Here is a 23,009-nt window from a genome sequence, read left to right on the forward strand (position 1 = left end):
TCTGTACTTTCTCAAGTGTTTCTATTTGTCACTTCCTGTACTTTAATATTGAAGGACTATATGTCTCCTTCTCACACGTAAAATCAGACCCTCATCGAGTGAGGTGTTGTACTATCAGAGAATTTTGTATCTTCAAATGGCAGATCTATTTCAAACACTGTTCAGTATAAATACTCATGTTTTAAAGAATATGTTGTCCTGATAAAACTGTTAAGGTAATCTTTACTGTGCACTATCTGCTCTTCTTGTCAGCAGACTGGACAGACACCTGGTGACTACTCTCAAGTTTTATTTATAATCTGAATGAACAAGCTCTTTCACGTCACTATCTATTCTCTTCGAATGTTAAAAATGTGCATCTCATTTTTATGCTATACTTTTATAAAATTGTATCAAAAGCCTAATCTGTTGTTATAAACATGCCTGTGTGTTTCTCACTGCACATTACACCTTTCCCTTTACTCCATGCACATGACACCTCCATCACAGCAACAGCCACTACAGATCAGAGAACAGGGAAGAGAAAGCAACTTCCTCAGCTCATCATGGTCACCGTTACTTACTTTTTTGTATTCCTAACTAAAGAAGTTAATTTCTTGAATAAAAGGACACAAACATATATAGTTTGAGGGAAGTTACCTTGCAAGACACCATACCAGTTTATGAAACTGCAACTGAAAATAAACAGTAAGGTTACTCTGAGGTCATAGTTTAAAAACAGGTTTCAGCAGTGGTCTAGATATACACAATACAACTAAAAATGAAGTTTATACTATGAAGCACTCAGTCAGCAGCTATTTCTGAAGATGAAAATTGGCATCATGGAAGGGTTCAGCAGTTTTTGTAAAAGAACTAGTTGTGCCTCTTACTAAAAGTGTGAACTTGGCTCTTGTAATGAGATCTCTTACAGAGCTGGATTGCCACTGTAATAAGCCTCATTCCAAGTGGAGGCAGTGGATGCCACACACTTTCACCCCCATGCAGCCTATGACATTGTCTCACACAACCTTCTCAGAAATAATACAGGGAGACAGTCTAGGACAAAACACTATCGGGTCAGTGAAAGACTGGGTAAACACATTGACATAACAGTTATAAATGATCTGATAGTTAAAAGTAGTTGCAATTTGTTCAAATGGACACATGTGTCAACATGTGTCTGCTCCTGTGTTTGATGCTGCTTGGTGTTTTCACATATATAAGAGGTCATTAATAGACAGGTCATAATTGCTTTAGCAAATTAAAAATATGTAGGTTTTTTAATACAGATACTCCAAATCTGGGAATGCATGCTTGAGAGCACACAAGAATTAAAACAAATCTGGACAAGCTAAAAAAGTGGTCAGGAAGACCCCCCCACAACCAACTCAAAAGAGACAAGTACCTCCCTCAGGGAAAGTGAATCTCCAGATGAAGTTAATTCATATAATAAAGTCTCTCTACAACCCCATACTCTCTTCAACACAGAGGTGAATCTTGGCAAGTCTGGAGACAGCTGGGCACATTCTGTGTTATTTCATAAATTTACCTTTGTCTCAAGATTTTCTTGCGAATTACTACTACACTTGATGCTCTGTGCTAGTATACTTAGAGCTGCTCCTGGCACTCTGGAGTGCCCTCAATTATTTGGCATTCTTTAGAAATTGAATTTTTTTATTCTTTCAGGCATAGAGCAATGTGCTTTTGCTGCTTTTCATGCAAGGATTTGGAAAGGGTAGCAAAGAAGGCTGCTGGATATAGTTTAATAATGGTGTCAGAAATTCATTCTGAAAAGGAAATTGAAGATTTCAATATAAAGTAAAAAGAAAGTCTTTACTCCCTTAAGCTGAAGGGCTGGGTTATTTGTGTTTTCAAAGAACAGAGCTTAGCTGTGGTCATGCTATAAGCTTTTGTAAAAGGAGACTAGGGAGCCAAGGGAGCCACAGCACAGAAGAATTTAATCCACTACAAAAATCATGGTCCTCAACTACATGCAAGAAAGCATAGCTTCACACAGCTAGTCATGACTTCCATTTGATGAAATCCAAATGCTTCTTCTGCAAAAACCCTACCTTCACACAGACCTTTGGCTTCTGCTCACAAGTATCTAGAAATAGACATTGGTGACTCCTAGAAAATGACTGCTAAAGAGCTAAGGGACAACGTCATAAGGATCTGAGTACACGCAAACAGCACCTTAGAGACAGTAATCACACAAAGCAAGTAACCCACGGAAACATCTGGAAATACTTACAATAACGGAGCACAACTACTATCAAGAAACCCAAATGATAGCATAAAAAGCAGCAGAGAGAAATGGACTACTTATTTCAGAACTACATTTAAAGATCTTGCAGGTTTTGCTATAAAACATACACGAACACTGTCTCACACTGAAATCTACCCTAAGATGGTAGGGTAGCCCAATCTTATGGGCCTGAAGTACTTTGGGAAGGATTACCACAACTAAGTACAACATTAAATAGCTCTTTAAGCCATAGGAGCTTAAACAATAGCATCAACAATATAATGAACCACCCCTGATGTATCAGACTTTCGATATTTTATCCCGGAGCATGCCCATATGCATGTTGCAGTTTCCCTCAAAAGGAGTTATTCAAGTTAATATGATTACAAATTACAATTAATGTATTACCATAAAACCCCCAAACCTGTTATCCTTCAGCATAACAGATTTGGCTTCCGTCATTCTACCCAAAGCTGCTGCTTTTCTGTCAGTTTAGCTACACTAGGACTTTCACTGTTTTTAAATCCCCTGATTTACTCAAGGGCCTTGAAAAACTCCCAGCCTTGGCTGTTCAACATAATTATTTGTTGTGAAAACTAAGTAGATATTACATACACAAGAAGTTGATGTCTCTTAATGCATGTGTGCATATGAAGCACTGAGGCATCTTGCAGCCAGGCCCACAGAATGGTGCTGACAGAGGCAATGACGGTCTCTCTCTTTGCCATTCTATGCAAAACACCAGTAGACTACAGAACTCTCCACTGACTAACTCATTAAAAGTCACCTGGTGAAGCTTATCAAGTAGAGCAGAGGAACCTTTCATCCTCAGCACTACCGAAATTTTGGTTCTGCAACTGCTGCAGTCTTGGTGAAAACTAAAATGATTGAAACTCAGAAGGGCTTTCTGGAAAAATAATGAAAAAAGAAAAAGTGAGTTTGCAAAGGTGCATGTACCACTTCTCATGGTATATGTTCATTTCCAGCCCAATCATTCCCAAGAGGTGAGGCACAGCATCATCCCATATGAGTTTCCAAGTGGAAGAGACACCAATCACCTCTTTGGGCTGTGAGTGCAGGCTGCATGAGGGTGCCAGAACTGCTACAAGGACACAGAAAACACACCTGAAAAGGGGCAAAAACACCTTTTACTGGAGCCCCTGATTCCTCAGTCACCCAGGGCTCCTGAGCCCATTGCTGAAGGAAACAGACAGAGGAGCACATCCAAATACCAAGAGTGCCTGAGAAATCACCAAATACCTTTCAGAACATCATTACTTGGGCTTCCCAAATAACTCACTTAGTGATGTGTAGCAGAAACAAACACCATTCCCCTACAAGAAATCTGCTAAGCAGAAGGAAGAGAATGAGAGAACCACTCTACAGGAAGAATCATCACCATTCTTGAATCATTCACATCATTTTAACACACAGATGGTACAACAAAGTTCTTACTTGCAGAAGTGGTGAGCGCAAAAAATTTACTGTAGAGTAGCAGGCAGATGCAGTCTGTTTTCCAAGTACTCTGACTTCCACTTAAGTATCTGCATTTAACAAGAACAACTGTGCCTACCCAAGCAATCGTTTGAATGAATTGAAGACAGCTTTCAAGCTAACAATCCCTTTTTCACCCTCAGTCAGTGAAGTAAAAAACCCAGGCTGCAGACCATCTTCAAAGCTGAATTTTATGAAATTTTAGGGAAATTTATATTATGTGAAAGCATATTTTCCCTTATTTTTGCTGTGTACCAAGATTTGCACATGCTGTTATGGCCAGAATTTCTTAAATATTAACCCAAAAAAGTGCTCTACAGTGAAAGACTCCGTTTTGTCAGTTTTAAAGAAATCAGGTTTTATGTTAAATATACTTTAGATGTAAAACAAATCAGCTTTGTTTCATAATGATTGTAATGGCAGTCTAAGCTGAAAAGCATTCTGTATGGGGATGACCTATCTGCAGCTTTTCAGACTTGAAAGTCAGAAAATACTGGTTTCAGTAGTAGATTCAGCTCATTCAGCCCATGGGAATGGGGAAAGGTGGGGGTGCTGCTGGTGTAAAATCAGTGAACAACCATCCCATTAGTCATCTCAGTCCTGTCAGAGTCTAGTCCTATGAAACCCAGAGGCAAAAGTCTTCATGGCCAACTGAAAACTTTCATATTTCATTTTATCTTTCAAGGTAGTTTAAACTACTTCGGTAGAGAACCTGACACATGAGAATTTCATGAAAGAAAGGTGTGCTTAAAGCATGTATTTTGTATTGGAGTTTGAATGGAAATCATTGCCAGGATGACATACCTGTATCTCAGCACAGCAGGGCAAACTCTCATAGTACTCCCAGTTCAAGGCAGAGCCCTAAATGAAGTCTGACACTCCACCATAAATCAACAGTTTCTGAGCATTATAATGCTCATTTCATTTTCCAGTCTTCTCTTCAAATTTTTGAGTGCAGTTTATTTGAGAAGAATAACTCTTCATTTGGAGTCCATGAAAATGTTCATTTCTGAAGGGCTGAAGGATCAGATTAAACTTTGTTACTTCCCAGCACCAGAAAGTTCTAACACAAATCAAGTACGTAGAAAAGGCCAAATCAGGGATAACAGCCCTCTGCATTTTCTTTGAAAAAGCTAAAGGCAAGGAAGAATATTCTCACTTGGCTTTCCTCTTTGCACTACTCACAGAAGCACAGTGTGGCAACTGGGGAAGAAAGGATGATTTTTATCCTGTGTCATGTTATTAGAAGGGTGACCCCAAGAAGATACACAAGAAGAGAGTTTAGCTGGAGAAAATGAGAAATTGACAAGCAACCTGTAGCTGCAACTAGACATTTGTGAGCAATGTTATCTGTTATCTGCAGCTGTTGACAGAAGTTTGACCATCTCAGAAGAAGAGATGTGGAGTCAGTGTGAAAGTAAGAGCAGATGTAAAGCATCTCTTCTGAGCACCTCTGTCGGAAAGGAGGACACCAGCTGGGGTGCTGACAGTGCCTCAGAAATTTCTGATGCCCAGAGCATCTCAGGTGTGGGTAAGCACAGAAGAGAAAGGCTGCTCTGCACAACTGCTGGAGCTCAACACACTTTCAGACTCCTTCACCTGATGAGGCACAGAAGAAACCTGTGCATCCACTGTGCCCTGGCTAGTGCCAAGAGCACTTGCACCACACCAGATGAGTTACCTTGGGGTACCCAGCCCACTGAGCTTGAAAACAGAGACAAGAGACAGAATGAAGCTCCCAGAATCCAAGGGGAAATGGTCAGCAACATGCTGCTCCAAAGTCATTGAAATGTGGTTCTTCATGTCATAGTTCGGCAGTGAAAGCTGCAGCATTAGGTTTATGGTTGGATCATAGGATCTTAAGGTTCTTTTTTATCCTAAATAATTCCTTCATTCTATCCAGGCATTTTGTCATCTCTATTGGGCCTCAAGAACCATTATGACCAACAGCTTCCAACCCTCTTTGGAGACATTTTTTTACCTAAATTTGGAATGCTGTGTTGTCCATCACTGATAGAAGATGGGACAAACACTTCCAAAGAAAATAAGAGTTACATTAGGCTTCTAAATATCCACCATTGATTTCATCTCCATCAGTGCACCTTCTTTGGTGGTTTCCATTCACCTGACAGCAAAAGGAATCACAAAAGTCACTACACATTAAAAGCTTGCCACTTACCCTCTCATCCACCCGAGGTGTGCCTGGCTGCACCTACACGTGTGTGTACACATATGAATTCACGGCAGATAAATGAATTATAGAGCATTCACAAGAGCACCTTATTGCTTCAGGGACAATGATAAGCATGATTAGTTTCAGTCAGCTGTTTTACCTCCTAGCAGTTAAACAAAATGGAGTGTTTTCTACAATAAAACTGATGTTGTAGTGTAAGGTCACAGATGAATGAAGAGACAATGGAAGCTGACAGAAAGGACTAACAAGCCAAGGAACCATCGTTGAGATTATTGATTAGTAGATACTGAAAGACCCTTATATAGCTTTGTCAGGCTAAATGGCAGTAATTTAGGCACAAATTTCACTGCCCAATAAGAACAATATATTTTCCAGCCTATGCCAGCCACATGTACTTCTCTTACAAGCTATACAAAAAAATTGTTACATAAATAACTTCCAGAAGCACTGAAAAACAGTAACTTGATGCAAGACTCGTCATTCTCATTCACAACTCCCATACCAAAAACTATACCTATAACAGAAAATAAATTTTCTCCATTTGCTTATTAGGCTGGAACTAAATTTCTATCCCTCAACTTCCCAAAATGGTCTGTCCCGTGCACAGTTTATCAAAAAGAAAAGTGAACTGATTAGTCACTGCATGAGGATTCAGAATAATTTAACAATTTTTGCTTATCTTTAGTCATGCACATTTCTCTTTTGCTGGACTTAAAGGAGCTAACACCATGTGGTCAGATGTAAAAAAATAGTAAAAATATGTGAAGACCTTCACCTTACCCAAACTGTGCTAAGGTACAGTAAAAGGAAGGTGTAGGATGAAACCTTGCAAGGATGAACATCAGCTTCTACAGCTTCACTCTTCCCTCAGATCTACTGTTGGGCATGTGCACCAAATGACAGGAGAGTAACATCTTACCTGTATTTCACCACCTGGAAAACATTCTGTGTTGAAGGTGATCTCTTCATCAAGCACAGAATGACCATAATACACTGAAAAGTGGCTGCACGATCATTATAAAATTTCAATTCTGTAAAGATTTTATGTCTACTAAATAGACTATGATAAATCTGATGTTGAACAAAGTGAAGGTTTTCCAATGCTAGAATCTTCCTTTACTCAGAAGACAGATGGGAAAAAAAAGGTCTTCAAACCTCACATAAAAAGAGAGAGTGAAGAGGCAGAAGACATCATGGAAAAAAGAAGATAAAATGACCAATAACACATTATAGGAACTGGATGAGACACAGTTAATTGATTAACCTGAACTCGTGGACGCAATTGCTCAAATTAAAGCAATATCTAAACTCTTGTACAACACTTACTTAGCCTTTTTAGACTAAAACAAAACAAATGTCACAACAATTTAAAAAAATGTTAATCAGAGGGAACTGAAGGACTGTACTGTTGGTCTATATTGCTGAAGTCATTTAAAGCTCTAAGAATATGAACTGCGGATATATGGGTACATACATTAGCCTGGGGAAGAGTTAATGTGGCTTCTGTAGAGAGAAACTGTGTGTCAAAACCACAGAGCTTCTTTGAAAGATTCAGCATGTATTTGGATATAAAGTAGGTTTGATTGATTAGTCTACTTGGATTTTCAGAAATTACTTGACAAAGTCCCTCAAAACAGGTGCTTGAAGAAACCACAGAAGGAAGGCACTGATGAATTAGTAGCTGATTAAGAGATACAAAACAGGGAAGGAATAAAAGTTTGGTTTTCACAGTGCAGAGAGGTCATCAAAAAGTCTAATTGACCAGAGCTGGTGTCTGCTACCCAAGGAGCCAAGATGAAAATGAGGTGAAAATAGCTGGTTGGGATTTTTTTATAATCCAATTTATCCATAAGTTGATGCCTAACTGCAAGAGGAGTCTACTGAGATTCAGTTATGGGGTATTAAATGGCAGAGAAAATTCACTGTGAATAAATATTAAATTATGAATACTGAACACAATCCTAATTTCATGTATTAAACAGAATATTGGCCTATTACCACAAGAAAAGACATCTTGAAATATAGACAAAAATAACACAAATCAAGCCTTTAACTAGAAGGGAAAAAAAAAAAAAAAGGCAACCCAAAACCCAACGACTGTTAAGAGGTATTAAGTATTAGTCCATGTATAAATTCATTGGGTGAACATCTCCCCTGGTTTATCTCCATCTATTCAAAAATCTGCTGGGCACACTGCTTGGAAACCTTCTCTAACTAACTTTTTTTATGCAGGGAGTTTGGACTGGATGATCTGAACAAGTCCCTGCCAGCTCCGTCCGTTCCATGAGTGTGTGTTACACCTCAAGCACTGCATGCAAATTTACATTACTATTTTGTTACAAGGAACAGAGCTAAAGGTTCAGATTTAGCTTCTGATTTCTGGAGGCTGAGGGACTGCTCTGGGCAAACATCTAAGGATAGATGTATCCCTATCTAGGCATATGTTTCTCACTACAGATGGGAGACAGGATACTGGCCCAAACAGGCCTTTGATCTGACCCAGCACCGCCATTCTTACGCTGTAGAAATTCAGATAACTTAGGATGACCAGTTCATTTGGAATTGTATTGCAAACATATATGTATGCATTAGTCAGTAGACTCTGAAGTGGCTGAAAGTTCTGGAAACAAATACTGCGTGTTTCCAAACAAGATGTCTCCACAAGCAGAATGGAAAAACATCCATGCTATCATTAGAGTTGATTCTTTCTGGAAGGCAAAGTTAAGTTTCCTTTAAACACTAAAACACACATACCCAGTGCACTGCATGCCCATCTCTGAGCGCAACAACTGCAGTTTAGGTACATTTTCCACTAGCCAGGCACTAAGGATGTAGGAGAGTACATCGGCCCCTGAAGACATTTTGATTTCAATTTGAGATAAGAATATGGCTAGGAGAATCTGGCTGATCCTTTGGTTGTGTCAACAGATCAATACTGAACTCACTGCTACCAACAAGAGGACACTGAAAATCAATGCAGTTATTCTGAAGATAACTGAGAAGAACTCTCTTGAGTCATCAAGACAGCTCCTGGTAACATGGGCAACTATGTCACACAGTCTCTTCTGCAAAATTATCACATACCAATTTTAGGCACAATTCTCGTCTGTCTTGCCCATATTTAAAAGGCTTACAGATGGTTACAGACTTTCTTCTAAATTATAATTTTTATTGTAATCATGGTCAAGGTAGTTCTCTTCTCCCTTGCATGCACAAGGAGTCCTCAAATATAAGTGAAATATTCTAACTCACAGGTGTGGTCCTCTGTTGGAGGACTACCACAACTAACCACCTGGGAGTAAAAAACCAATTCCTCCACAGTATACTTTCAGATGAAATGCTTACAAGTAAGTTTAAAAGAGGTTTTTCATAATACATACGAAGGCAAGTGTTTTACGTCAATGTTGCTGTCACCTTTTACAACTACAACTATTATGCTGGATGGATAAAATAAAAGGACATATCAGGTCCCAGATAATTCACAGACCCACGTAATTTTCAAATGCCATATTGAAACATTCTTTTTTGTTTGACAGACTTAGTGGAGATGAGTCCTTCCACATGCAGCACTTGATAAATTTATACATATTTAATCCACATTTCAAAAACAGGAGGAGGAATATACCTATCCGCATACTGAAACCTAATCTACTGAAACATCAACATTTCTGTCAGCTTCCTGACTAGCACACCAATTATATTATTTGGCAGCCATCACACAAAGACAGGTGTAGAGTGACCAATTTTGCAGCTTCTGAAGTTGTGTCCATTAAATATGTGAAGATTATTTCTTTCTCTTTGCATACAGATGATTGAGAACGCATTCTAGTGTTTTCTCTTTTTAGAGAAATTTCTCTTTTTAGAGAAAACACTAGGAGCTGGGAGGAGGGAAGGTGAGAATAGACTCCCCTAGTTAAAGGAGCTAGGAATCACCAAAGGAATATAAAAGAAGAGATTCAGCCTTGTTATGGGCAATTCTGCAAGAATTCTGATTTTTTTCAGTTTCAATTGGAGTGGAATAATGGCATAAAGGGGAAAAATTTTATTAGCCATTTGCTTCTAGGATTTTTTTTCTCAATCTCAAGAAAATTTGCCTATGCATCTAATCTTCATCAAAACTTTCCAGAAAGACACTGCACATTACTTCAGTGTTTTTGCTTTTCTCAGGCATGTATGTTTCAGCACTATGCCTTTGGTTGGTTATACATCTTATTTAATATTTGAATTATTGCCTTTGGCATAAACTTGGGAGTATGCTGATTCAGTTTGCTGATGATAAAGGTGCGGAGGCATCAGCAGTGCAGCAGAGGGCTATAATACCAAAAAGCAAAAGCCTGTACTTACTACCTGGGGATTAGGATCACAAGAAAAGGGATAAAATTTCACTGCATTAACTGCACAGTCATGAAGTACAGACAAACAACAAATCTCATCAATTGCAAACAGAGAAGGAAAATGGAAAACATAGAGTTTGGGCAACAAAAAAACAGACAGCTATAAGCCACCATGACAGCAGCTGTAAAAAAGCCAAATGTGACCCCATCCCATTCAATAATGTTTATTGTTCTTATTAGAAAAGTCTGAGAATTTTGTATCTGGAGGCAGTAGACAAACACTGCTTCTGTAACCTCTTTATGTTCCAGTAGGGAAATAAGTCATATGAAAGCTGCACCACTTTTGGTGTAGCTTGTAAAACACAGTCCAAGCAAGAACCAAAGAGAGCAGATGAGAAGAGCTAAGAGGGACCTGAATCAGAACTCTCACAAAGCACCATCACACACTATATTAACTTACTTCATACTTAAAATCTTGTTAGAGTGAAGAATGTTTTTAATGAACACAAAATGTAAAAGGGTTTGAAAATTTTAATTCAAAACTGTTGAATAATTCCATGGTGTGAAACTGTCCTTTATCCACAACATGTAAGTACCTTGATTACTCATTCTAACTCAAAATAAAGATAAATGTGAAAATATTGAACTTTATCATGGGATGAAAATTCCAGAGTCCTCAAATATGACAATTAACTATTGCAAGGATAAGAATATGTGGATAAAACAAGCTTTAGCAGGTAGAGCTCTGAAGAATTACATATGGTCTTCTAATGGCCACATGCCATTGTGGTTGACTAACACATCTTGCTAATCATTATTATTCTATCTCGGCTGTGACTACAGCAAAACACAGGAAAATGCTATTACTAGGTATTCAATACAGTTGAGACACATGGCTCAAAAGAAACACGTGGCAAACTATTCAAACAGGCTATCTGCTATATATTTATTGTGTTAGCTCACAAATAGCAAACATAACCAGTTCACAGAATAGGGACTGACAAGAGAAAGAAAGTAAGATTTTTAGGGCTATTTATGTGAAGAATAAATTTCACCAGCCCTAATTTAGACAGTCATTTGCAAGGGAAATACATCTAATATGATTTTTCCATCACAAATGACATTTCATCTTTTCTAAAGTCATGCAGGAAAAGAATGTGAAGAGGTTAAAATATTTTGCTTTTTTCTTCTAATACGTAAGTGTCGCATGAACAATAAAAATAGACTAGTATGGATGAAACCATCTGAAATCATTGTACACCAACATGAGCTAGTGTACTTTAACTAGACAAGCTGAATATTGAAATGGTCAAAACGATGCCATCATGCTGAAGAGAAGGTGACCAAGGGTTTCTTTCTCATTTGAAATTAATGATTCTCTGAAAAGAAAAGAATATTCTCTTTATGTTACTGCCAATCAAATCAACTCTGTGAACAACTTTTATAGTAATGAATAAAACTGCCTTTTTCACTCAGTTTTATTCCTGCTGCACCTACTTTTGAATACTTACAATATAAATTATGAATAGAGATGTGATTTGAATTCAAACTCAAAAAATCATTTACATGCATATTTATTATGAAGGTAATACGGAGATGGAGATGGGTTTCACCCCTACAAGTGTCAGAGAAAACAAAAATGCTAGCGAATTTTAGGATCTCTTTCACCGTGGATTTTCCACTACATATTGACCCCATTTGGAATTGATTACTGATCTTACTTAGAATTCATCAGCTACTAATTTTAAGTACTAAACTCTATTCTTGTTTACAGTTAACACATTTCTTGAATTGAAATGCTGTGAAGGGAGAATAAGATAGAATTAATTTACCAGTCTTCCTCCTCCCTGCACCAAACAAAATTATTGCCTTTTCAGTGTCATAAGTGTTGCTCCAATATTACTTTTGGTTCTAGTAGGACTTTTTAAGACTAGAATTTTAAGACTAGATTAACTTAAGTTAATCCTCTGCCAGTTAGCTAACAGACCAGTGAACAGTGTGCTCCACAAGCATTTGCAGCTTCCAGTGAAAAGGTTGCAAAGATCCCCAGAAAAAAAAAAAAGAAAGGTGAGGGGGAGAAGAAAAAAAAACACATCTTTATTAGGTTTCTTCCTCTGATCGCCTGAAGCCTAAAGTCATTAAACAATGTCATTAGTCATTTCCTAGTGGTCATCAGTATCTACACCATAAAGTATTGCTTCCCATTACAAAATCATCTTTCAACTCTTTCCTTTTTAATTTTACTGTGCCAGTCAGAATATCATGAGGGTTTGAAGAGAATGTAGAGAGAAGGATCACTCGCTGCACCCACAGCATCAGGCGGGGGGGGGGGGGGGGGGGGAATTCAACAAAGCATTCAACAAAGCTAAAAACATTAATGTACATGTAATTTACAGCTCCCTGAGCTTAGACTATGATAATGGCGTCAGAGTTCTCAGCATGTCTTCATTCAGCTTTAACAAGTCATTATTGCACAACATGGGAAGCTGACAAACATATTCTCCATCAGGAAGACAAAAAACCAAACATCTTGTAAAGCACTATACATCAGATCAGAACTGTGGTTCATTAATCTAGAAAATATGTCAATAGGTTAAAAAAATGCATTCAAAAAAAGCCTGTACTCATCCATGGCAGACACTCTCAGGGCCTTATAAGCCTTAGCAAAACATCAGTTTTTTCTGCAAAAGTCTAAAGCTGTGGAATACCACCACATTAAAAAAAAAAAAAAAAAATCAAAGTGTGCCAAAAGCATTGAACTTTTTTCTGGTCCAAAGCATGTTCTTAAAATACTCTCATTGATCCACAACATTAGGCTGGTGCTGGACACCTAAAAAGTCAAAAACCAGCAAATACCATCTTGTATTTAGAGAGAATCTGGAAGAGATGCATTCTCAAGTTTGAATAAAATTCAAACAACTAATCACCAAAGAACATAATAGCTAAAGGTCTTATTATCAAGTGAAAGCTGCACAATGTAGGGCCAGCCTTCCTTATATGGGTACAGAAGTCAAATCCTTTCAACATGGTGTGTTTAATTTTTTTACAGATAAGTACAAAATAAAATCACATACCACATTCTTTGGCACTGTCAGTGTGACTCTGTTAACAAGGACTATTAAGAGAAAATCAATATGAACATTATTTCAGAAGTACTTGAAGATAATACCAGTGGCAGCTGGTCTGATTGACTATCCCTCCCTGCCACCTCAATACAAAAAGATAAAAACAAGACATTTGTTGAACATTCTTATTTGTGTTCTGTTCTGCTTAAGTCTGTGGAGCAAGCAGGGTTGTCTTCATTAATAAAATCACACTAAATTGAGTATACTAAGATGCAGTATTTGTACCCAAAGGCAGTGAACCTGGTAGACATGGGTATGCTTTAAAGATCAAACGACCGAAAATAAGTAAACATATTGGTGTGCTCATAATCATCTCAACTGTGAAGAAAATATGAACATTTGCAAGAAGGAAAAATTATTGCGGGGAAAGGTGTGGAGGGGAAGACATACATGGCCCTGTTTTAGAATTGACAGCTATTCATTAAATCCAAGCGAGGTGTTTTTTTTCTTTTCACAATGCTTGGAGACAGGCCAGGGGAGAGATGTACCACACGTTTCTGATGAGGAGGGTCTGGGGAAAAGGACTGTGGAGATGACATCAGTTCTGAGATAAAGTTGGAGTTCTGGCATCTTATCTGTGGCATATGGATGCTCACAGCAAGGTATGCATTGGAACACAGACTATATATTTTTTGAAGGGCATAAAATTTAGTGGTTTGTTTTTAAGGCTGTGAATTATGACTCTTGGACTTGCTTTTACCTCATCCCCCACAAAATGCCATAATATATAGATAGTAAACTGTCTAAGAGCAGAATGTTTTATAATTATTTTTGCTCCTCAAGAGGGGTCCCATTTCCTTCTCTTTTACATTTTATGGGTCTTTATCTCTAGCACAGATAACCACATAAATGAAAGGAGGCCAATTTATAATCTACAGCAGTATGTTGTTCACGTGATTACTTTTACTTGCGTCTGAACTAGCACACCGTTCAAACCATGGAATTTGGTGGATCACTCCAAGTAATTTCTCTCTTCTTGTTCCCTGAAGATGAAATTCAAAGAGAAAATCTTCAGTTGCTACAGATTGAGTGGTCACTTGCAAAGTCATATTGTTGCAGGGTCTCCTAATTTAGAATTCCTTTACAAGGAGCAAAACAACACCTCATCAATCTATATCACAGGGCAACAGATGCAAATATTGATGGTCCCCAATTGTCCATGTGTTTTAACAGAGAGTAACCTATGATAGTAATGACATTGACAATGAAAGGCCAAATGAAGGATTGTTAACACCAAATGTAAGAGAACTTCTAGTGTATCAGTGATTGGTTGTAAAAGGTGCCATTCTTACCATTTTTTTTTTCAATGGAAGAGGTACAGAAATGATAAATATCTGGAAAGACATTAGACAAACCAAGAGCAAAAAGCAGCATCAACATTTGGAAATAAATGGTTACCCTTTCTCAGAATTATCAATGCACTGGAAAAAGAATATTCCTTGTCAAATTACTGATTTTTCAGATAATAAAGGTTTGCTTCTTGTGAACAGAGGAAGTATGGTAAGAATGCCTAAACAAAGAAGAAAAATGTCCAAGTTGCTATGTTTAAATTCTGCTTCATTGCAAAAGCACAAGGAAGTACATGTTCTCCTTTTTTTAATACAATCTGAACTCCTACTAATGGTTCATTCATATTGTATATATATAGATGAAAATAATATTCAAACCTTTGTGAGTTTTTCCACACAACATGCAGTGTCAGAAGATTGCTTTTCCGAAGCCCAGTCAACCTTGTGGATAGCAGAAGACCACAGAAAAATTGCTCAGGTTTACTGCAATAAAGCTGGCTCAATTAAAGGGCGGGGAATGACTGATTTTTAAAATTTCTTTATTGAACTTTTCAAAAAATACTCAGGAAAATAAAACTTCTTTGATCTGAGTGACTGAAGAGGATAGTTAGCCCTTTCTAGCAAGTATTTGAACTTCCATAGATGGGGCAGAGGCTACTGCAAACTGCTGAGTCTTTTTTCACTGACCATCACACGTAACTGGTGGTCTCTTAAAGTATAGCTATTTACTGTGTGAGCAAGCATTTAAACATCTCTTACTGGAAGAATTCTACCTATGAAACTGTATGCATTACAGTCCCTTACACAACAGTGTGCACACTTGGACACACAAAAAAAGACACAGTGGAATGAACACATAATGTGCTTCTGATACCACAGAACTCAGTAAATTTATCTGCCCAGAATCACACAGGCTTATTCCACAATCACACATAGGAAAGTGCTTCCAATTGCACTTGAAAATACTTATTTGATTTCAGATATTCTCTCTTCAGCAAGACTTGGACTTTGATGATCGTGGTAGATCCCTTCCAATTCAAGATATTCTATGATTCTCTCTTTAATATGCTAAAAGAATGACTTTGTTACATCTTACCTCTTGCAGACTAATGCAATGTTTTTGAAGCATGACAATTCTTGTATTAATACAAATTATATGATTATCACTCCTAAAACCAATCTGTGTAAAAAACTTTTTCAGCATTCTTAAGAGTACTTACTTCAAGAGCTATTCATATTCTGTACTAGAAATATAATTTTTCAAATTAGAAAACACTATCAAAACCAGTGACATAAATGCATAGTGGCTGGCAGAAAAAAAATCTTGAAAATCAAGAAATAACTGTTCTCTATCAAAACTTTTCATTATTAATAGCTCTTTTTTTAAGTACGAGAAAACTGTTAAATTTACACAGAATGATCACCCACTCATTTCAGATATTATTTACAGAATGGTAAATTTTCTTTCACTGCTTTTTCGACACAGCTTTTTATTTCTGAATCAACCAGTTGTTGAACTGAACCAGACAAAACTGGGAAAAAAATCACTCCCTGCAGCCACTAAAGAAATTTAGTTATCAAAGCCTGGGCTATTCACTGCAAGTTCTGGTTTCTGGTACCCAAGTGAGAAATTTCATCCTGCCTTCTCTAGCTATCTCCTATTTTCCTGCCTTAAAGCAAGGTCCAACTACAACATTCCCAAATGAGGCCTCAGACCCACCTCTTCAATAACCTTCCCTAGGGGCAGGGACTGCCAGAAGGAAAATGCCTCCTGCTTGCCTGAAGGCATGAGGGTTAAAAGCAAGTTGCAGTTTGTGGCACAGGCAAATCTACACTGGCAGTTTCTACTCAAAGATAATTCTCATCCTGATTCCTCTAAGGACTCCACGCTCTCACATTCAGACAGCTAGGACCATGCGCTGTCTGTCAGTTGCACGCCTGCATCACTTGGGAAAATCCTCAGGTCCACTACAAAAAAAGTCACAAGCAAGTGAGCAAAAGTGTTATTGAAGGAGGGACAGACCTACTTTATATGCACCCTAAAGCACAATGAGCAAGTGATTTTCAAAATAAACAGGGCAAAGAGGCTGTAAAACAAATTACTTTTGAGATGAACACAAAAAGGAACCTTTTTTATTGAAAGGATGGAGGGCAAAATAATTGGCATGCTCTCAAAGCAAAAACTATTTGAACTTCAAAGCATCAAGTGCAAAACCAATCCACTTCTATAAAATAATGCTTTTATCAGCTTGACAAAGAAGTTTTAGCTTTGTTAGCTTAAGTCAGCTAACAAAGGAGTTAGCTTATTTCATCTACTACTGCCATTACAAAAGTAGATGATAGGATGACAGCTCTCATAAATAGGATTGACAGAGTAAGGCGTCATTCTGCACTCTGAAATCTTGAGTTCAAACCGTACACTGGATTTAAACTTTCTCTGTGCTAAAAGCTCAAGGACATTAACCACCTATGATTCAGCTCACACTGTAAGTCCAATCTAAGTTGCCAAGTATTGAGAGCCTCTCAGTCTCAGGTCTTCAGCAAGGATCACACAACTGAAAGACTGCCCATGGAGGAAAAGGTAAGATTTGGAAGATTTATCATTCTTACAAGAAAAAAAGTGCCAGTAACTGCCCTGTTGAGTTTTGGTTCAGTTTTTGTTTGGGTTTTTTTTAAATTATTATTAATTTAACCTTTGAAGTTGAAAGAAAGCCCGAAGGATTTGATTGGAAACACTTTTGTCTGCTTTTGACCACTTAATAGATTTGCAGTCTGCCTACAATAGTAACATTAGACAGTTTCAACTCAGATAGTTATGTAGTTAGTTAGGCAAAGAGGGTGCATGGCAAGTAAAATGCCAACAAAGAAAATTTCCGTTTTTTGTAATATTGCTGAGTACCAAAAAAATCACTACTGAATTTCTTCTTCACTCAAACACCATATTTAGACCCTGAATTCAGAAACTCTGTACCAAAAGATACAGCAAGGGTTATATAAGGCTAACGAAAGGTTTTAGTCCCTAAGGAAACACAAGTTTAGAGTATAATATTTTCAACATCTTTTTCCAAGGGAGTGTGGAAAAGAAGCTTTTAAATTAAATACACTCCGAAGAAATTCCAAACTCTACAACTGATCAACTTTGCAACCTGTAAAACAAAGACGTTTTTTAAAACAAAACACAAAAATTTCATGTTTACAGCATTTTGAGCCCCACTTATACACAAAAACCCTTGTAAAAAATGTACTAAGAGGAAAGTGATCTAATCAGGGCTTCAGTGGAACATAAAAGTGGAATAAAAGAATGAGAATAAAAGCCTGTATAGCCCAGAGTACTAACAGTGGCCAAACACAGATGCCTCAAGAAGAATGTAAGAATAGAGCAAACTCCTGTCAACGCTGTCAGAGAATACCCTCAAAGCTCTCAAAAACTTACAGTTCAGTAGTTAATATCTTCATGTTTAATCAGTCTTAATGGATTTCCTCCATGTAAACTTGCCTAGTTGCCCATTAATTCCATGTAAGCTTCTAGCATCCATAGTATCCAGTGGCCAGGACTTCCAGCACACCGTGCTAAAGTGGCCTTACCACCTGTCATTCATTTTTGACTGGATACCCCATTTTTTGACAGATGGCCCTAAGAGCCTGCATGAAAGAAATAAAACCAGCCAGCAAGTGCCTCTAACAAGATGTTCCATCCATGCCACATGTGCCTCCAGATACCTCTCCTAACCTCACTACAGGTTTTACTAAGGACAGAAGAGAACTAAATGGTTCCTCCTCCACACCCATTTTATTTATCCAAACTGAATTTCATCTGCCATTTAAATGCCCCAACAGTAGAGTGAGGTCTTTCTGTAATTCTTCATAGGAAACACAATCTTTACAATCTTTAAAACCCTTGACAATTACAAAGACCAGCAAATATCACAGTTCAACCCCTTTATCTATGAGCATGTCGAGGAGCACAGACACCTGAACTGATCGCTGTGGAACTCCACTGTTTAAAAATGACTGTTAACTCCCACCTAAGCTTATAGGCATTTATCGTTCTTCCTAATACGATCTTCTCCCTCTTCTTCCATGACTCCTTAGTTAGTCATGCAAGAATTATGGAGTAAGACATCTTAGGGATCTGTCAGACATAGCTTGCACAAGGGGCACTCCTTCCAAAGGGAAATTCCCATATTTGGCCACAGCTCTCTAAATGCATGTCTTTGGAGTCTGCCAAAGGGCATCTTTCAAACCCTGTATTTGCTAAAGATAATTTAGGACAATGTTTTCCTCTGGTTATTTCAGTATATTACTTTATTTACTGCATCTGAAGTGATCACATAGCCACATTATTCAGTGTCACCTAACACGTTTTCACCACCACTAACCTAACTAAACAATGAATACTTCTTTTTGTAGACATACTGAAAACCATATCCAAAACTAAAAGTTTGGAGACAGAGTTACCAAGAGAAAACAATACACTGTTATATTACACTTGAGAACCAAGAGGGATTGTTGGATCTTCCTTGTAGATTTGTCAAGATACACCTATCAGAGGGGTTCTGAGACAATCATCAGCACTCTGGATGTTGGCTCTGAAAATACCTCAAAGCTGGCCTTGGGACCTAAGGACCAAGATCTCATTTCCATACCCATTAGAGAAATTTTCTTGTTCTGTCCCTTCTCTACCTCTTAATCATTGATTAAGATGATTGTTTTCTCCTATATTGTTTTTGCTTCTGTTTTAAGTAAATCTTATTTCCTAGCTCTACCAAGGAGCAGTGCAGACCTAAAGGCTCACATCTCTACACTAGCTGGGTGTGGTTATCTTCCATATTCAAACCTTTTGTTAGTGTTTCAGCATTTACTCTCTCACCTTGCAAGGTAGAAAAATCCATTGCATCTCATCTTTACTCTAGTACTTTTTACAACATTAACTCTTCCTACCAAAATCTGAAGATTTCACATGTTAGAAACCCTTCCTTGTGCAATAAACCCAAGATGTATCACCAGTAGAGATTACACTTCAGCAAACCCCACGGTCACTATCACAAATGGTGGGAGGGCTCTAGACAGACCACAGAGTACTCATCCAGGTGACAGAGCTGGTATCAACTGTTGTAATTCACCAGCATTCTGCTTTGTTTCTTTTTTTGTTGTTGTTGTTGACTCTAGACCCAAAACCAACACAGCAATATTTTCTGCTTTACATTTTTATGCTTCTGCACAGGGGTACAGTGAAGTCAAGCATAAATGTGATAAGCATACATAAAACTATACCTATTTAAATCTGGCTAGGAATAGTAGCAACAGTGGGAAAAAAGTAGCAGCAGATGCTTAAGACCCAGGCAGCAAGCCAAGAATTATACTATATTGTATTTCCATCACCTTTCCTGCCCCTATCAGTTATGGTACAGGAAGCACAGGTATGCTTTGTAGCAATAACTTTCATTGCATGTCCTTTCTGAAAAAAGTATTCTACCAAGGCAACCATGTTATTATCTGCAAATTTCCCACATTCATTCAGGAGGTGTAATACTCTATCATTGGCAAAACTAGCAATTGCTATTTGCTACCTAGTGACTTACACATTTAAGTCATATACTGTGAACCCTTTAAAAACCCCGCAATTTTCCCCTTTTTTGGACACTATTTTCTATCTGCAAATTCAACATGAACTAACAAAGGCATTAGGAGGGCAAAAATTATGCGTTAGATATAGCATTTTACACCAGACTTCAGTTTTTAAGAACCTGAAGACTTGGGACCCTTAAGTTGCTGGGCAGGAGCATCGCCAGGGCAGTAGTGCAAAATTAATGAATGAAGATGTAGCAGCTCACTCGCCTACACTGCACCTCGATGGGAAGACCCTGCTTGCAGAGGCCTATTCAGGGACTCCTGTCTCGGGTCGGAGTTTTGTCAGCGCAGGGTGCCGGTAATGGAGAGAGCGGCGGAAGGTCTGGTATGAAGGGATGCTGCGAATAAGGCGGCGTTTCGGTGCTCCCGAAGTCATGCCCACCCTTCAGCCGACACCGCACGGGGGCTGGTAGCACACAGGTACCATGACTAGAAGCCGCTCGCTCGCTCGGGCCAGCGTCCGCCGAGCGGACCGATGCCTCCTCCTAAAAATCATTCTCTTCCCCCGGGGATTTCTCGGCTTCGCTCCCGGGGAGCTGTGATTTTTCCTTCGAAATCCTGTCCCTCGTGAAAGCCCGCACGGTCTCCCGCTGCCGCTCACGCACACCAAAGTTTTGCCGCTCTCGCCATAGCGGACGCGGGCAGGGACACCCGGCCCCGGCCGCCCCCCGCCCGCCCGGCCCGGCCCGGCGCCGCCTCACCGTCCCAGCTCGGACTCCAGCTCGAAGTAGTGAGCCAGGGTGTCCTTGTTGGAGCCATCGATCCAGTAGTCGGGCGCGGCGGAGCCGGGGCGGCTGGCGGCCGAGGAGCCGGAGGAGGAGGATGAGGAGGACGAGGAGGATGAGGATGAGGAGGGCATGGTGACTTTCAGCATGCCGGGACGCCTGCCGTGGGCTGTCCTCTTCTCCGCGCCGGCTGCAGAACGCAGAGCGGCAAGGCGGCGGCTACACCTCGCCTCCCTCCCTCTTTCTCTCCTTCCTTACTTATTTCCTTCCCTGCCTCGGTCTCCCCTCCCTCTCCCCTCCTCCTCCTTCCCCCCGCGCCGCGCTGGAGCGGCGGTGGCGGGTCCCCAGCCGGGCGGGGCGGCGGGGCGGGGCCAGGGCGGGGCCGCAGGAGCCGCCCCGGGTGGGGAGATGCACCTCCATCGCCCCCGCCCCGCTCCATCAGCCGAGCCGAGCCGAGCGGCATCTCCACGCCTGCAGCGAGAAACCCCCGGCGCCGGCTCGGGGCGGAGGGAGTGCTGCGAGTTCACCGGCACCGGGAGCGGGACACGGACCCGCCGGGGGACAAGTGCACGGGAGGAGAAATCGCATCCCGATCCGCCGGCTGTGTGCGGAGGGGCCGGGCAGGATGCGCAGCCCGTAGCGAGGTGGGCGCCGGCCCGCCATGCCGCAGCGTTTTGCCAGTTCCCGAGCGGGAGTTCAGGAATTCTGCCGTGAATTTGGCGAGGAGGGTGTGGGGGCTGAGGCTGAACAAGGCAAACAGCAGTGGGAAAGAAAGAGACTGACAAATTCTGGAACATGACTATAAAAATCCCCAAAACACGGCTTCCCTTCCCACCAGAGAACTAAAAGAAGCCATAGAGAAATAAAATTGCTGTGCTGCAATGCCACTCTTTAACAGGTTATGAAATCTGCAGGTTATGAAATGCATGCGAATTATACTAAAGCATGCTATATCCCTGACTGCAAAATCCTTAGCCAGAAACATCTATAGAAGGGTCGTTTCTATTGGTGTAGTGGCAAAATAAAACAGCAGCAGTTGTGTGTGCCTCGCATGCATAGTGTGCCAGATCAATCCCACTCACATCCTCTCTGTGCTGTTACACCCACTCACATTGCCATGCCAGCACAGGCAGGAGGTAAAATGGACCATGTGTAAACCTGTGCAGCAGAAGAACCGAAGTATTGTCCTCTAATTTTCAACTGCAATTCACTGGCCTGTTTTTCAAACATTGTATTTCTTGCTCAAATAAAGCAGAGTATCCTGTTCAGAATTGTATTAATCCAGGCATATTGATGTTCTCCAAAATGATTTGTTTCCCCTCATAAGCAAGTCTGTCTTTTACTGTTCCTTAACTTCCTTATTGTACCCAGATGGGGCAATTAATTTTAATTCTAAACCTCTTAATTTCTCAAAGACCTTAACAAAGAAATGCCTCTCTCTGCATAACCAGCTAATAGAAGAAGTGTCTCCTAAACCAGTCTTTGCTAGTAGTGGGAAAGGATAAAAGAGATAAATGAGATAGATAAAAGGGAGATAAAACCTTTTTGTCTCAAGATTGTCATTATAGAATTAAAATGTAGATCCCAATTGTAATTTGAGATTTTATCATTTTCAAATTCATATTTGAAAGTCAGGAAAAAGTTACCCAAAGTCCTGATTTGAAAACCAAGTTCCACCCAATCCAGTTTGACAGAAACTCCAAATTTCTTTTGAGACAAACTTCATGCCCAGAGCACCCACAGTTACAGGGCTAAGACCAGCACCAGAGCAGCAGGCAGGCAGCCTTTTCACTGTTGCTCATGTCCCCTTTCAATCCCCCAGCTCTCTCTGTTTCTTCTGGTGCATGCAGAGCTTTTCTTCATATCTCTTTGGCTGATAGGTGACACTTTTTCACCTTATTTGTTAACAGACTCTCCTGGGAAAAGAAATAGTCGCTGATTAAGACAATCACACACACACAAAATAGCAAATCAGCACACTTAGAAGAAA

At 39.6% G+C, this 23,009-nt stretch overlaps 1 protein-coding gene across 1 annotated transcript in view; it reads right to left on the minus strand.

Annotated features, from left to right (window-relative positions):
• Window positions 1-21,313, minus strand: part of CAMK4 (calcium/calmodulin dependent protein kinase IV) — a 139,224-nt gene extending 117,911 nt beyond the window's left edge. The window contains 1 exon segment of the mRNA XM_010405731.4: window positions 20,996-21,313. Coding sequence (XP_010404033.1) covers window positions 20,996-21,168 — 173 coding nt within the window. The 5' untranslated portion in view covers window positions 21,169-21,313.
• Between the last annotated feature and the right edge of the window lie 1,696 nt (window positions 21,314-23,009).

This window comes from Corvus cornix, chromosome Z (assembly GCF_000738735.6).
Source record: "Corvus cornix cornix isolate S_Up_H32 chromosome Z, ASM73873v5, whole genome shotgun sequence".
NCBI lineage: Eukaryota > Metazoa > Chordata > Aves > Passeriformes > Corvidae > Corvus > Corvus cornix.